Source organism: Grampus griseus (genome assembly GCF_964374135.1).
Source record: "Grampus griseus genome assembly, chromosome: 10".
Lineage (NCBI taxonomy): Eukaryota > Metazoa > Chordata > Mammalia > Artiodactyla > Delphinidae > Grampus > Grampus griseus.
In genome coordinates, this window is record NC_139004.1 from 52,470,414 (window position 1) to 52,487,857 (window position 17,444).

The following is a 17,444-nucleotide window of genomic DNA, read 5'->3' on the forward strand; positions in this document are numbered from 1 at the left end:
CTATTTAGATCATACCATTCCTTGCCTATAAACTTTCTAAGACTGTGCCATTTTTTGTGCATCAGATCCTCACTCCTTAATGTCATTTGTGAGGCTCTTCACAATCTTTTTCCATCTGATAATTCTATATCATCACATCTAGCTCTTCACACCAGAAATGATTCTTAGAAAGTATCATGTTCTTTTGAGTTTCTGAGCGGTAATGCCCTTCTTTCTCTTCTCTATCTGGTGAACATGCTTCTCATTCAAAATCTAGTTTATATGCTGCTTCAACTCTGAGCTCCTGAGCCCAAGACCCTTTTCATGGAGATTGTTCTTCATTAGGTAAGAAAGAGGCCCATGAAAGGATTTAAGAAGGTAAGTGACCTGATCACACTGACTGTGGTAGAGAATGGATTTTTTTTTTTTTTTTTTGGCCTCACCTCTCGACCTTTAGATCTTAGTTCCCTGATCAGGGATCAAACCTGTGCCCCCTGCAGTGGAAGCGTGGAGTCTTAACCATTGGACCACCAGGGAAGTCCAAGGATGGATTTAAATGAAACAAGACTGGAAGCTCAGAAACTAGCTGAGACCAGCTAATGTTGTGATATTAATTTATTCATTAAATATTCACCAATAGCCTGCTCTGCCAGACACTGCGAAGTCTCTGTCCATGAGGAGCTTGTAATGTAGTAAGAAAGGCAGATAAACATGTAAACAAAGTAAGAAATAATTCGGATTTCAAGCTGTGATAAATATTGTGAAGAAAAGAAAAAATGAGTAAAAGGATAGAGGATAACTGAGAGCAGGGACCCTACTTTGAGTGGATTGGTTAGAGAAGGAAGGGCTCTCTTAGAGGTGACATTTGAACAATGTCCTTGCTCCTTGGGAAAGGTTCTGAGTTAAGCCTCAGTTTCTTCATTTGTAAAACGGGGGTCCTAATAATCTTCTAATTTATTCCTAATAGCTTTCTAATTTATTTACCTCCCCAGGTTACAGCTTGTGAGGATCAGCTGAGGTGAGGTGTATGTTTTAGCCCACACTCTCTGGGAAGCAGAACCCGATTAAGGTGTTCACTTTTTGGAAGGTGCAAGCCCAGGATAGTGAAGGTGAGGGAGAGAAGGAAGGAAGGCAAAGGAAGATGAACTACATTACAGCCCTAGCTACTGTTCCATCGTGACCTGTGAAGAGATGTAGCAGGTCATTTGCATATGGGACTTTTCTGTAAGGCTTTTGAGGAGAAATTACACTTCAGAATAGTCCATATGAGAGAGAAAGAAGGGATGATTTATTTGTCCAGCTTTCTCCCATTTCCTGTTTCCAGCTGGTCAAGACTCACCTCCTGGAGAATTAATTTACCTGTGCTTCTAGGTTACGTGGCTTCTTAGTGATTGATCAGCCAGCAGTTCTCACACCCTGATTTGTATTTCAACCAAATCATGAAGGGAGGGGGTTCCCATCCACCCAGATCCCATCCTCCCTTTATGATTCAAAGATAAACATTGAAGGGGCAGTTGAAAGTCCTAAGGTTCATGTCCCTATGTAACATAAAAGCGGTGTGAAACACCAGCAATATTTTAGGGTGATTTATTTGACTTTACTTTTGATAGTTATTTGAAAGGAGAAAGTGGCTGGAGTTAGGATGCAAAATCCTAGATTTGAATTTATCTGAGAATTTGGACTATGAGGATGGCAGTAGTAGGCTTAATAGGAAAAGGTTGATGACATTATGAATATGGGAAAGACAGGACCAGATGAGTAATATGAAATCAGGAGAAGAGTACTTGAAGATGGCTTTGAAATTTTGAGCCAGGATGACTGTAAAAATGGTAGGAAGGGGCTTCCCTGGTGGCGCAGTGGTTGAGAGTCCGCCTGCCGATGCAGGGGACACGGGTTCGTGCCCCGGTCTGGGAAGATCCCGCATGCCGCGGAGCGGCTGGGCCCGTGAGCCATGGCCACTGAGCCTGCGCGTCCGGAGCCTGTGCTCCGCAACGGGAGGGGCCACAACAGTGAGCGGCCAGCGTACCGCAAAAAAAAAAAAAATGTTTTAAGGTTGTAGTTAAAATGGAATATATTAAATTATTTAAGGTAGTTATAATTTTGTTTGAAGGTGTAAGTGAAATCAAACATTCATCACGGCCCTTTAAAATGAAAACTCCAGGGCTTCCCTGGTGGCGCAGTGGTTGAGAGTCCGCCTGCCGATGCAGGGGACGCGGGTTCGTGCCCTGGTCCGGGAGGATCCCACATGCCGCGGAGAGGCTGGGCCCGTGAGCCATGGCCGCTGGGCCTGCACGTCCGGAGCCTGTGCTCCACAACGGGAGAGGCCACAGCAGTGAAGAGGCCCGCGTACCGCAAAAAAAAAAAAAAAAAAAAAAAAAAAAAATGAAAACTCCAAACAGAGTAAGATGTCGACGTTAAATGTAAAAGTTTGAGGAAAATCTAGTCATTCTGAACTTGTAAATTAATGACTGTTAATATTTGAAAACTAGAGTAAATCTCTTCTCCATGCATAAAAACTACTATTTTTTTAAACTAGTATTTATGAAAATAAAAACAGTCATCAGCACTGGTAGCGTTCTGCTTTGCCTGTCTTTCCCAAAGTGTGCTGATATTCTTGAAGCTTGGTATTCTGTTCTTTGTTTCTGCACTGCTGGACAGGGTGCTCAAGTCTATAGCATTGCTGGTCACATGTTAGTCCTCTGAGCTGTGGAGAAATCAGCCATTGTATGTAGGGCTTTGCTAAGGCAGGTGTACTTGGTCATGTGATAGAAAACCACACGTGAGGTATGTGAACATTAGCTGGATGGTGGCTTTAGTAAACCTGAATTCTTTTTCTTTGAAATGGCATCCTCATTTAAACTTTTCCTTCACAAAGGCATCAACACTATTTTGCGAGAGTAGCAGTAGATTTACTTAGGCCTGCATTTCTTTTACTTTGGGGAAATTTTTCTTTTCTTGAACATCATTGGAGCTGTATTTTGAAAAGTGTAGCTTGTGTGGAAGATCCTCCGATCAGATTTTTTTTTAATAAATTTATTTGTTTTATTTATTTATTTTTGGCTGTGTTGGGTCTTCCTTGCTGTGTGTTGCTTTCTCTAGTTGCAGCGAGAGGGGGCTACTCTTCATTGTGGTGTGTGGGCTTCTCATTGCGGTGGCTTCTCTTGTTGTGGAGCATGGGCTGTAGGCACGTGGGCTTCAGTAGTTGTGGCTCACAGGCTCAGTAGTCGTGGCTCACGGGCTCAATAGTCATGGCTCACAGGCTCAGTAGTCGTGACTCACAGGCTCAGTAGTCGTGGCTCACAGGCTCTAGAGCGCAGGCTCAGTAGTTGTGACGCACGGGCCTAGTTGCTCCCCGGCACGTGAGATCTTCCCGGACCAGGGCTCAAAACCATGTTCCCCACATTGGTAGGCGGATTCTTAACCACTGTGCCACCAGGGAAGCCCCTCCAATCAGATTTTTTTCTTTTTTTTCTTTTTTTTTTTTTGCTGTACGCGGGCCTCTCACTGTTGTGGCCTCTCCCGTTACGGAGCACAGGCTCCGGACGCGCAGGCTGAGCGGCCATGGCTCACGGGCCTAGCAGCTCCACGGTATGTGGGATCTTCCCGGACCGGGGCACGAACCCGTGTGCCCTATATCGGCAGGCGGACTCTCAACCACTACGCCACCAGGGAAGCCCCTCCAATCAGATTTGAATTGTTAACATTCTGTGTTGGAATGTGTCTGGGCTTTCCGTTAACTGACTTTTTCCAGTTTTGGAAAAGCAGTGTGTTTCTTTTCTACTTAGTTTAAACCTAATTGGTTAGAAATGAAGCCCGTTGGCTTAAAAAGCATCAAAGTCTGTGCGCCGAAGAGCTCTGTTCGCCTAGATGGTCAGCCCTGTTCATTAGGCCAGAGTAGAAGGAAGGTCAGGCTTATGGATGAACGGTCATATACTCTTTCAATTGGCAATAGAGACTATTTTGGGACAAATAAAGACACGTTGTGGAATTACGTGCAGCCTCTTTCTGGTAAGAAGTCAGTAGTTACCAAGAAATTGAATGTTTTAAAGACTGATTGTCAAAATAATACCTGTTCCTTGCAGAAAACTTGAAAAGTGCAGAAAGAGAAGGAAAATAGGAATAGTAATCCTATTGGAGTGGGGTTTTTTTCCCCTAGTTTTATCTTGAAGTAAAAGAATGTAGGTAAAATAATAGCTGGTTAACATGTAAAAGGCTGTTTACTGAGCTCAGTTCTCTAAAATGTCTATTTCAGAGACTCTTGTCATCCTTAGAGTCTAGCTTATTAAAGTTGGCTTCTTTCCTTATTTGGAAGATTTTAGGAGACTTTTACAGTTCCTAGAGAATAATGATAGCAGTGGCCACATAAGCCAATCTGCTTCTGGTGGGAAGTAGAAGCTTAAACTCTTCAGTGCCTTGGTGAATTGTTGGGTGTTTCCCTCTGCCTTGTATTTATAATCACAATTTATAAATGACAGTTGGGCCAAGAAGTCCCATTAAAGAATGTCATCTAATTTAGAGAGGCTATATTTTAGAAGAAGCTATGGAGATAACTTGATGGCAAACTAAGAATTTTGGACATTTGGTTTAAATTTAGTGTACTTCTTTATGAGGGGAGATAAAGTTTTTAAACACTTTAGGTTTCCTAAAAAATTTCAAAGTATTTACGTTCATTGTTAAAATTTTACGGTGAATATACCTAGAGTTGAGGTTCTGTCTCAATCTAAACTCATACCTGGCTTTCTGGGGTCCTGAAATCCTGTGTCCCCATTTTTACACATTTTAAAGAAAATGGTCCTTACTGTTATTGTGCACCTGAAAGTTTTGCAAAGCAGGTGTATTGTGTAAACAGTTGCGTTAACAGTAACTCACTGTTACTGGCTTTCTAAAGAAAAAGCTGTTTGACAGGGTCCTCTTAAACCAGTGAGCTCTCTCACTGGTTTAAACTGTTAAACTATTAGTTTTTGTCCTCCCTGTTACGAATCAATTCTTATTTATTTGTATGCAAAAGTGGAAATGCAATACTAATTTATCTAACTTTAATTATCAGAGGTAACACTTCTAATAAACCCCAATGCCAGGGACTTCGCTGGTGGTCCAGTGGTAAAGAATCCATCCTGCAATGCAAGGGACACAGGTTTGATCCCTGGTCAGGGAACTAAGATCCCACATGCCGTGGGGCAACTAAGCCCATGCGCCATAACTACTGAGCCTGCACACCTCAACTAGAGAGCCCGTGTGCCTCAAACTACAGAGCACTCGTGCTCTGGAGCCCACGCACCACAACTACAGAGCTCATGCACCCTAGAGGCCGTGCACCACAACTAGAGAAAAGAAAACCCGCACACCACAACTAGAGAGGAGCTCACATGCTGCAGTGAAAGATCCCACATACCACAATAAATATCTTGCATGCTGCAACTGAGACCCAACACAGGCAAAAATAAAAATAAATAAATAAAATAAATATTTTTTAAAAAACACTGTGAATAAAATTTACCTCTAAAAAAACAAAAACACCCCAAAAAGCCCCAAATACCAGAATACCTTTTTTTGTAGGGCAGATCTAAGTCTTAGATAAGTTCACTTAAGCACAGGTTATATTTTGTTTTTAAGTGTAAGTGGTGCTTCTCAAGAGTATTGTAATAATAGGGGTTTTGCAGTGATCTATGGAGCTGTTCACACTAAATCTAATTTCATTGTTTATTTGTATGTTTAAAGTGCAGAAATAAGTATTTTATAAAAAAACAAACAAAAAACCACAATGGAATCCTTAGTTGTTCTGTCAAAAGGAAAGGGGGAAGGAACCCTTAGTTGTTCTGTCAAAAGGAAAGGGGGAAGGAAGCTAATATCTAGTTAAGAGAGTTAGATGGTCAAGGGGAGACCAGACTGAAGATATGACTGATTCCAAGACGTATGTTTTCATTATACCATGATGTCATCTTGACAGAGGGAAATCGGGGGTCTTTGCTTACTGCTTATATGTGCCAGGCCAGGGCTTCCAAAAGTCAGCTCTACTGAGGACTCATTCGTTGAAATGATCCTGGAAAACAGGTTTCTAGGCAGTTATCAAAAAGTACTCACATCATAAGTGTACATACAGTTTAATGAATTCTCACACACCCAGAAGCACCCCCCACTCTCCACCCCATGCATCTTGCAGTCACTAGACTCCTGGAGGTAACCCCTTATCTGAATTCTAAAACCTTGTATTAGTTTTAGGCAGGCATTTAAAAATAAAACTTAAAAAAAAAAGTAACCCATGTAAATTATAAAAATTTAAACAAGTGTTGTCAAATGCAAGTTTATGTGCCTGAAGCACAGTGAGGCCAAACAAACCGAAATGTCAGAGTTTGGAGCAGGGAAAGGTTTACTGCAAGGCCAAACAAGGAGATTGGGTGGCTTGTATTTAAAAAACCCAAACTCCCTGATGGTTTTTGGAAAAAAGTTTTTAATAGGCAAAATTTGGGGTGAGGGCTGCAGGGTGTGTGGCTTTCTTCTGATTGGTTGGTAGTGAGGTAACAGGGTGGTGTCCAGGAATCTTGTGCTCAGACTGAAGTTACTATCCTCCACCTGTGTGGGGGCCTTAGTTCCTGCAGAAGAACTCAAGAGATGTGTTATATATATTCCTTGAGGAGGAACCAGTACTCTGCACTATTGTTTCTTGACTGCTCCACCTTTGTTTCTGCATTCCCTCCCTTCTCTAATTACTGTTTGAATCTGCCCTTTGGTACTCAGGAAAGGTCTAGGAGCCTGAAGCTTTTTTCTACAAAGAAGAAAACGGGGTAGGAGGGGTGTTCGGAAGGGTTTTTGTATCCAGGAGGGCCCCACAGACAGGGTCCTGCTCAGTTTCACAATTGAGAGGAATAGGAATAGGAAGGGAAGTAAAATCTCTCACTCTTCCATCCCACTCCCTGAAGGTAATCACTGAGTTTGATGTATATCCTTCCAAAGTTTATTCTGTACATATTCAGAAGTACATATCTATGTATATATCTTTACAAAACATGAAGTTCAGTTGTATAATATTGTTTGCAGGACTTCCCTGGTGGCGCAGTGGTTAAGAATCCATCTGCCGGGCTTCCCTGGTGGCGCAGTGGTTAAGAGTCCACCTGCCAATGCAGGGGACACGGCTTCGAGCCCTGGTCTAGGAAGATCCCACATGCCGCGGAGCAAATAAGCCCGTGCGCCACAACTACTGAGCTGCACTCTAGAGTCCATGAGCCCCAACTACTGAAGCCCTCATGCCTAGAGCCTGTGCTCCACAGCAAGAGAAGCTACTGCAATGAGAAGCCCGCACACCTCAACAAAGAGTAGCCCGCACTCGCCACAACTAGAGAAAGCCTGTGCGCAGCAACAAAGACCCAACTCAGCCAAAAATAAATAAGGAAGGAAGGAATCCACCTGCCAATGCAGGGGACACGGGTTCGATCCCTGGTCCGGGAAGATCCCACATGCCACGGAGCAACTAAGCCCGTGCAGCTACTGAGCCCACTAGCCACAACTACTGAGCCCACACTCCTAGAGCCCATGCCCCACAACAAGAGAAGCCACTGCAATGAGAAGCCCGCGCACCGCAATGAAGAGTAGCCCCCGCTTCCCACAACTAGAGAAAGCCTGCCTGCAGCAACGAAGACCCAATGCAGACAAAAATTAATTAATTTTTTTAAAAAAACTGTTTGCAATCTGTTCCTTTAAGATGTTGAAGATATTTTTCCATGTCAACACATGTAGACTCAACTTCTTTAACAGTTTAGTGTGCCATTGTATTCCTATACCATGCTTCAGTTAGCAATTTGTTTTTAATTGGAATATATAGTTAGCAATTTCTTAACTGAGGGATATTTAAGGATATCTCTAGTTGTGTTATTTCTAGACATTCACTTTTATAAATAGTGCTGCAGTGAGCATCTTTGTGTATTTGTAGAGTGAATACCTAGAAGTGGGATTGTTTGGTCAAGGCTATGTACATAGACAGGTATTGGCAATTCCTTACCAGGAGGTCTTAACCAGTTTACGCTCAGACCCAACAGGTGTTGTCCTTGAGTAGTTTAAGACTTGGTTCAGCTGAGATTTTTATGTTTATTTTTTAAATTAAAAAAATCTAATTTTTAAAAGAGTAAATTGGGTAGAAATTGTGAATATTAGAATGTACATGGACAGTTCTGTTAAGGAAGCTTTTTAAAAAAAATTTTTTTTTGGCTGTGTCAGGTCTTAGTTGTAGCACACAGGATCTTTTCATTGTGGTGCACCGGGCTCTTTGTTGGGCGCATGGGCTTCTCTCTAGTTGTGGCATGCAGGCTTCTCTAGTTGTGGCACATGGGCTCCAGAGCACATGGGTTCAGTAGTTGCAGCGTACGGGCTCTCTAGTTGTGGGGTGCAGGCTTAGTTGCCCTGCGGCATGTGAGATCTTAGTTCCCGAACCAGGGATTGAACCCACGTCCCCTGCATTGGAAGGTGGTTTCTTAACCACTGGACCACCAGGGAAGTCCCAACGAGGCTTTTTTAAATGTATTAATCTTGGCTTTTGGATTTCTTTGCCTGGAAATTACCTATGAGTTCTTATCAATGTAGTTTTCTCATTGTTAAATGTTGCTGTGTTCCAACTGGATTATAAACTTTTTGAAGGCATTGTATATGTATTTATAATCTCCTTGTGTCTGCAGGGCCTGGCATATTTTCTTGAATATGTGGGATTTTTGGTATATGGCTGGGGGACAGATCTAATATTTTTAAGAGAACACAATATTCTCAGCCTGAATGACCTGACAGACAGAACTGTAATCCTTACATAAGGATTTCCACAGCAAAAGGAAACATTTCTTAAGTTTTCGAAGGAATGGCTTCTTCCTCACTTATGACACTAATAGCCATTGTGGTTGAGAGAGGTCTAACTTTGGCAACTTCATTAGGAAGAAGACAATTAAGAAGAAAACTAGGGATACATTCACTGCATTACTGTTGTTTCTAAAGAACTATAAAACTTGTGTGTTTGCAGATCAGGGAGCAGAGAAACATGAAGGGACAGGTCAGTCCTCTGGGATTACTGATCAAGAGAAGGAGTTGTCCACCAGTGCTTTCCAGGCTTTCACAGTAAGAAGTGGTTTCTCTTAATCTGTTCCATTTTTAGTAACTGTCAAGCATGAATATTTTCACAGTGAATTTTTTAATTTATAATTTTTGTTCTGTACTAATTCAAGAGTTTAAGTTTATAGAGTAGGTTTAGGTTTAAAATTTTTTTTTTAATTTTAGAGTTTAAATATGGTGAAAGGAATGAGAGTAATTTGAGCCATTCCCAAATTTTTGTGTTTCCATAAACATATTTTAACTGTCAATGTTGTTTTTAAGTCTCTTAAATTTAGATTTGTAATATGTGAGTCAGTCTTTTCATTTTACTACTCTCTTCAGTTCTCTTCCTTGACTGTACTTTAAAGTGGAACCCCAAAAGTTTATTGTCAGAATTTTAACTTTTCTGACATTAAACGATATGAAAGAAAACATTATTTGATTATCAAGTTACATACATGTAAGTGGAAGAACTTGATACTTGGGTATTCCAAGTATACTAGAAATTAAAATTTGGAGTAATTAATCATATTACTTTTCTTGGCTAGCCTTGGCTATTATACCTTGCTAGCAATATGTACTAATATATATTATATCTGATTATAATTTATACTATATATAGGTATATTACATACCCATATATGTGTGTGTGTCTTGTAGATATAATGCACATGTATCACTGTTAGAGTTTCATTCTTTGGAAATAAATAGCCACATTTTTTTTTCAGTTTTATTGAGATATAATTGACATATCACAGTTTCTTAATTGGCATGACTCTTACTTCAACTAGTGACTTTAATTAGTATATTTAGGGGAATTATATCTGTCTTTGTAAGAATTTTTAAATAAAGATCACTGAAATATATTTGGAAATGAATGTATAGTTCTTAAAGTTGGTATGTAATTTTGTTTGTTTGTTTTTGTTTTAGGCTGGAAATTATGATGTCTGTCTGCAACATCTTGCCTGCCTACAAGATATAAACAAAGACGATTATAAAATAATTTTGAACACAGCAGTAGCTGAGTTTTTCAAAAGTAACCAGACAACAACAGATAGTTTAAGACAGACACTTAACCAGCTGAAGAATCAGGTGATACATAAATGAATTTCATTATAAAAATATTGTGGTGCTCTCTAGATTGTGAAATAAAGTTGTTAAGTAAAATTAATTTCACTTCCTATCTGATATTAATAGCATAATTTCTAATATAAAACATTTGTTGGTATTAATTTTATTTGTATAAAATTCTTATTCCAGGAAATGAAAGGTATGTTGTGTGATTTTATTTTGTATTGGGTTTTTTTTTTGGCTGCATTGAGTCTTCGTTGCTGCGCACGGGCTTTCTCTAGTTGCGGCGAGCGGGGGCTACTCTTCGTTGCAGTGTGCAGGCTTCTTCTCATTGTCGTGGCTTCTCTTGTTGCAGAGCACAGGCTCTAGGCGCTCAGCCTTCAGTAGCTGTGGCACACGGGCTCAGTAGTTGTGGTTTGCGGGCTCTAGAACGCAGGCTCAGTAGTTGTGGCGCACGGGCTTAGTTGCTTCGTGGCATGTGGGATCTTCCCGGACCAGGGCTCGAACCCATGTCCCCTGCATTGGCAGGCGGATTCTTAACCACTGCACCACCAGGGAAGTCTTTCTATGGGGTTTTGAACTTGATCAGAATAAGCTAATACACAAAATTTGAATGAGCTTTGGAGTTTTGCGAAAGAATTAAAATAGAAATATATGAGAAGAGTAGCTGCCGAGATTTTATCTTATTTATAACTGCAAAGATCTGATTATTAATAATAATGTCAAACTTTTAGCATTTTGGATTAGGAGATGATTAACTGATCAAATAGAAGATATTCTGATTTATATATGGTTTGGGACTTGCCTTGGTCATTAGGCATAACAGTCACAAGGGTAGACCTTTGATATTCAAGAGGGCTAATAGCAGACCTTTAGTGCTTACTGTGTAACAAGACCTTACGTAACTAAGAACCTCATATAGGACATCTCACTTATTCTTCCCAGTAGTCCTGTGAAGTAGCTACTATATTTTTTCTCATTTTACAGATGGGAAAGCTGAGGTACAGATGGCTTGGATAAATTGTCAAAAGACACAAAGCTTTTAAGTAATAAGAGCTACATGAACCCAGTTCTGTTTGTGTTTTTAGTTACTGCTTCATGCTGTACAAGGTCTTGAGATCTTTTTGAGCCCCCGTCCTGGATTCATGAGTACCACCATACTGTGGAAGCATCACCTAAAATGTGACATGGTTAGAAATAAGAGACCCCTTCAGGCTTTTCATGACTTTATAGGAGTAAAGTAATTATTCAACCCTATTAAAATTCGTCAATGAAAAGGAGAATAATAGCCAACATTTATTAAATGGTTATTACTTGATTCCGTATTTCATATTAAGTGTTTTTTGTGTCATATCTCATATAATCCTCATATTCAACCCTTGTGGTAGGTATTTGTTATCTCAATTTTTAATTTTTTTTATATTTTATTTATTTATTGGGCTGCACTGGGTCTTAGTTGTGGCATACAGGATCTTTGTTGCAGTATGCAGGATCTTTCTTTGCGGCACACAGGCTTTCTACTTGCAGCACATGGGCTCTCTAGTTGTGGTGCACAGGCTCCAGAGCACGTGGCCTCAGTAGTTGCAGCGTGAAGTCTTAGTTGCCCCTCGGCATGTGGGATCTTAGTTCCCCGACCAGGGATCAAACCCGTTTCCCTTGCGCTGGAAGGCTGATTCTTAACCACTGGACCAGCAGGGAAGTCCCCTATCTCAATTTTAAATTGAGGTTTAGAGGGCCTACTAATTTTAATTTTTACAGCTAGGAAGGGGAGAAGCAGGATTTGAACCAGACCCTCTGACTCTTGAGCCTGTTCTCATAACTGCCTCAGTCTTTGTAAATGTGTATGTCATCACATTACATCATTGCTCTAGTCTTATTAACCATGATTTATCTGGAGCTCCAGAATCAGAGGAAAGATGATGTTTGCTGATGTCTAGTACTTGTGCCCTACAACCCCATAGACAGTTTCTTGCAGGGAACATTAATTTGGGCTTTGAGTACAAGTTCATCCTGAAAACTTTTTTTAGAATAAGAGGCTCCTGGGGACTTCCCTGGTGGCACAGTGGTTAAGAATCCACCTGCCAGTGTAGGAGACACAGGTTCAATCCCTGGTCCAGGAAGATCCCACATCCCACAGAGCAACTAAGCCCGTGTGCCACAACTACTGAGCCTGCTCTCTAGAGCCCGAGAGCCACAACTTACTAAGCCTGTGTGCCACAACTACTGAAGCCCATGCGCCTAGAGCCCATGCTCCACTATAAGAGAAGCCACCACAATGAGAAGCCCATGCACCAAAACAAAGAGTAGCCTCCACTTGCCACAACTAGAGAAACCCCGCACGCAGCAATGGAGACCCAGTGCGTCCAAAAATAAATAAAATAATTAATTAATTAAAAAAAATAAAGAATAAGAGGCTCCTGCAAACTTCCTGTAATTTAATTTTGGGCTGCATTTGTTGCTGCTTGTGGGCTTTCTCCAGTTGTACCAGGCAGGGGCTACTCTTTGTTGTGGTGTGCGGGCTTCTCACTGCAGTGGCTTCTCTTGTTGCGGAGCATGTGCTCTAGGCGTGTGGCCTCAGTAGTTGCGGCACATGGGCTTAATTGCTCCACGGCATGTGGGATCTTCCTGGACCAGGTATCAAACCCGTGTCCCCAGCATTGGCAGGCGGATTCTTAACCACTGCACCACCAGGGAAGTCCCAGCCTTTATTCTTAATAAGATTGGTTCAGTAACTAACACACAGACACACACACACCGAGTGCCTTCCAACTCTTGAGTTTCCTACAAGTGTTTGTACTTGTGTCTCCTTGCTTTCTCTAAATCATACTTCTGTTCAGTCACATGTCCTGGGCATAGTGACACACCTTGTCAGTCTTTTCCACTTTCAGTGACTTTTTATCTCATTTAGTGAGTAGTTTTTGTTCTGGCTGGAGCAATTACTAGATTATTTTGGTGAATCATAGAAAATGTGGCAAAGTTATTCATATCGTAAGTTCAACCTTTGCTGAAACCAAAACTCTTTAATTTGTCCAAAACCCCTTTTTCTGGCTGAGAATTATCCCTTCTTAGCTTATTCTCTCTTCATTGCATAACTACCTAGAAGTGTTATCTTTCTTTGGAAATTGAGTTTTCTCTATTTAAAGAGACTATTTTTAATCACTTGAAGATAGAGACTTGATAAGTGAACATTATAAAGACCCCAAACTCATTGAGATGCACATGCTATTAGCTAGCTAGGACCAATTGTTAACAATTGAATCCTCCTGTCAGGCTCACCACATGGGTGATTGAAATCTGCAGAAGTCTGATTACAAATCACTATGTATCATGAACTTTCTGTTTCTTATCATTAGCTAGACCAAGGTTGTTAAGTCCCTGTACATTGAACCTGGAGGTCCATGGGGGTTTGATTCCAGGGACCCCCCCCCCCACCGCGGTAGCAAAATCCACAGTTCAAGTCCCTTATATAAAATGGCATAATATTTTGATATAACCTACACACATCTTCCTATCTTCCTGTATACTTTATTCATTTATTTTTTTTTTGCGTTATGCGGGCCTCTCACTGTTGCGGCCTCTCCCGTTGCGGAGCACAGGCTCCGGACGCGCAGGCTCAGCAGCCATGGCTCACGGGCCCAGCCGCTCCGCGGCATGTGGGATCTTCCCGGACTGGGGCACGAACCCATATCCCCTGCATCGGCAGGCAGACTCTCAACCACTGCGCCACCAGGGAAGCCCTTCCTGTATACTTTAAATCATCTCTAGATTATTTATAATACCTAATACAATGTAAATGCTATGTAAATAGATGCCAGCGCACAGCAAATTCAAATTTTGCTTTTAGGAACTTTATGGAATTTTTTCCCCCAAGTGTTTTCAATCTGTGGTTGGTTGAATCCACAGATGTGGAACCTGTGGATACAGAGGGCCAACTGTATGTCAAAATTCCACTGCTTAATTTAGGAAAATGTCAGTCTTAGAATTAATTACTTAACATTCCTCAGTAATTTATTGCAGTCTTTGTGGTGGCAAAGAAAGATAAACTTTAATACAGGTAGAATTCCATTTTAATGTGTTCCATGGGATTATAGAATGGTTGTAAAACTTGATAAAAATTTAAAAGCCTATTACAGAAAGTGGGTATACAGATCGTCATTAGCTTTAAAATGCTAAGTGTTGTGACTTTTCTTCTTTTGGTATCAGATGTGGATGTTAGGGTTCTAGTAAAGCCATTAAAAGCCGATTTTCACCACCATGTGTGACAAAGTGTATTTTTGTTGTTCATTACTTTGAAAAATCTTTTTTTTTTAATTGTGAGAATAAAACCGGAACATAATAGGAAAATCAGAAAATATACTTTCTAGCCATACGACCTCAGGCAAGATAATTAAGCTTTTTTTCGTTTGTTTCCTTATTTATAAAAAGGAAATGATAATATCTATGTCCTTGAGGTATAAGAAGGATTAAATGAGGTATTCTCTGTAAAGGGTTTAATGTAGCAGGCCTGGCACATAGTTGAATAGTATTATTTGTTAATGTTTAAATTTACTTTGGTTTTTACAAAATGGAATCAAGTTTATGTATATGTACCTCATAACATCCTCACAGGAAAGGTCGTTTTGAGTTTTGCCCACTCCCTATGTAGCCTCTTGCTACGTGAGGCTGGAAAGTGGGAATCTAACTCAGAAGCCACACTGGCTTTTAGAAAGCATTGAGGATACCTTCACAGTGGCAAGGAAGAGACTCGCCTTGCCTTGGGCAAGGTACTTAATAAAGTCCCATCAGAATGTTTTACTTAGCAGAATTTTATATGAATGAAATAATTTTTAGTATGTGAGAGTAATTAAAATCTAGAGGTCCTATTAAAAATGTGGAAAATTTTAGAGTAAGAAATGTTGGTCTGTGTTCCTGTTTATTCATTTAGAGTCTTTCACTTTTGCTCTTTAGTACTGTTAGAACATAATCCCTATTGATTGTTTAATAGGTGCACTCGGCTGTTGAAGAAATGGATGGATTAGATGATGTTGAAAACAGTATGTTGTATTACAATCAAGCAGTCATCCTGTATCATCTCCGGCAGTATACAGAAGCCATATCCGTTGGTGAAAAACTTTATCAGTTCATAGAACCTTTTGGTATGTTATCTGTCAAATCAGAAATTTGCCTATCTTCTCATACCTGTGAAGGTTTCTGATACTTTCATCTAGATAATAACCTGAATCAGAATTACATGTGAGTGTTTAAAGAAAGAAAAAAAGCTGTGTCGAGTTTTCTTAATGGTTAGAAAAAATAAAAATTATATCACTTTTAGATGAATCCAGGTTTTCCTTTAATATCCCAGTTACCCCCACCCCAGTTTTTGATGATAACTGTTAGAAATGCTATTTCTAATTGAATAGATTTACTGATTTTTTTTTCTTTGATGTTTAAACACCACCTCAGTGTACCTGATCCTTTCTTTCTTAAGTAGTATATTAAGGAAGGAGTGTTTTGGAATGTTAGGGGACAATGTAGTATTTTATTTTGTATATTGCCTAATTGAAATTTCTGTGGGTAATCATAGAGTAGATAGTATAGAACACAATTAGCTTTTTTGTTAACTAGCTTACAATTACTAGCCTCAAGTGAGAGTAGTAGACAAGTAAGGGCAAAGAAAGAAGAGGGAGCAAATAAAGCAGCAAAGCTGGACCCAGGAAATGTTTGAGAGGGCCGTTAGTTTCCAGCCTGCAAGCAATCAGATTTCAATTGTCTTTTTCTCCATGGCTCCTTTCTTTTAAATTCAAAACACTGGGGCGAATTCCTGATTTATAAACCCCTTATTGCTGTTATGGTCACTACAGGACGGGTGGTGGTCTGTACTTGCTCTGGTACTTTGGGAAGGTTCCAGGGTCCCTTGTGCTGACGGCTGGCTGGAGAGCTCTCACTGTGGCTCCAGGGAGGCCTTTTCCAGGTGCTCTTCTGCCCCTCAGCCCTGAAGATGCAGTGGTTGACAGACTAGGCAGGAGACATCAGTGGTGAAGGATTGTGTGCTAGGGACCAGTTCCTTTCCCCTGTAAAGCTGGAAATCAGTTATACTTCTAGGATGGCACAGATGTGCTTTTGCTAGAAAGCTGGTTTTTAGAATTTCCAGAACAGTTAATGAAATGATGTTCATCTTTACTATGGCTGAGCAGAATATAGCAACCAACTAGTCAGTTTTTAGATCCACTCTTCCTCCTTCTTTGAAAACTTTTTTTTTTTTAACTTTATTACTTGGCTCTTCATACAACATAAATTATTGAGCATACCCTATGGAGCAGACAGTATTCTAGGGTCTGAAGATAATACAGTGAATGAAAGAGAGGAAGTCTTTACCGTCATTAAGCTTATGTTCTAATGGCAGAGAGAGGCAATACGATAAATACATCTGGCGAGGTAGTTAAATGCTGCAAAGAAAGGCTAAAATTGGGGAAGAGGATTGACTGGGGATGTTATTTTTAGATAAGATAATTGAGGAAGGCCTGGGATAAGACAGTATTTGAGAGACGCTTGAATGAAGAGAAGAGGTGAGCCATGCAGCTGGGGGAAAGCATCACAGCCAGAGGTAATAGTGTTTGCAGAGGCCCTGCGGTGAGCGTGGTCCTGGCAAGTGAGAGAAGCAGCAGGAGCGCCGTGGTGACTGGAGCGAGGTAGGAGCACAGGGTTAGCATTTTAGCCTAGGGAAGGACTCACTCTTTTTCAGGTGTGGTGGGCAGCCCTTGGAGATGTGTGACCTTTGCACGTCAACTGCACTGACTTTAGTTCTAAATGGATTCTACTCTGGCCGCTGTGTAAGAGCAAGAATGGAATCAGGAAGACTTGTTAGGAGGCTCTTAAGGGCTTTTGAAATGTTCAGTTCTTGATTATAGCAGCCTTCTTTTAGACGCTTTCCATTTATCTTCTCTTTTGAAAGGAAAGGAAAATAGTGTTATGTCATATACCAGATTAACCCTCCTCTCTTCGCTGGGCTCTTCTTCCTTTGAAGTTCTTGTCTTTATATTTTCCTCTTGGCTGTTTCAATTTTCTGGTATACTCCAGTCCACACCTTGTTTCTTCTGTGTCTGTAATCGCCCTGTTTCTTTTCCCCATCTCTGTGCCTAGAAAGGAAGTCTTTTTCCTAGAGTCATAGACCTTTTTAGAGTTAGAAGGAACCTCGGGATCGCCTGGTCCACCCCCTGCCTTCAGGCATGTGAAGTATTCTCCCCATTTTACAGGTCAGCCAGCTGAGGTCTAAGTAGTTCAGTGATGTGCAGAGGCTGCACATCTATTAAGTAGCCAAGCAGGCACTGGAACTAGGGTTTCCTTCCACCTAA

General features: G+C 40.8%; 1 protein-coding gene across 2 annotated transcripts in view; it reads left to right on the top strand.

Moving 5' to 3' along the window:
- CNOT10 (CCR4-NOT transcription complex subunit 10) overlaps nt 1-17,444 on the top strand; it is a 63,209-nt gene that overhangs the window by 2,253 nt on the left and 43,512 nt on the right. For both annotated transcript variants that reach the window (XM_082664084.1, XM_082664085.1), the window contains exons 2-4: nt 8,975-9,069; nt 9,973-10,134; nt 15,098-15,248. In XM_082664084.1, coding sequence (XP_082520210.1) covers nt 8,975-9,069; nt 9,973-10,134; nt 15,098-15,248 — 408 coding nt within the window. The remainder of the gene's footprint in view (nt 1-8,974; nt 9,070-9,972; nt 10,135-15,097; nt 15,249-17,444) is intronic.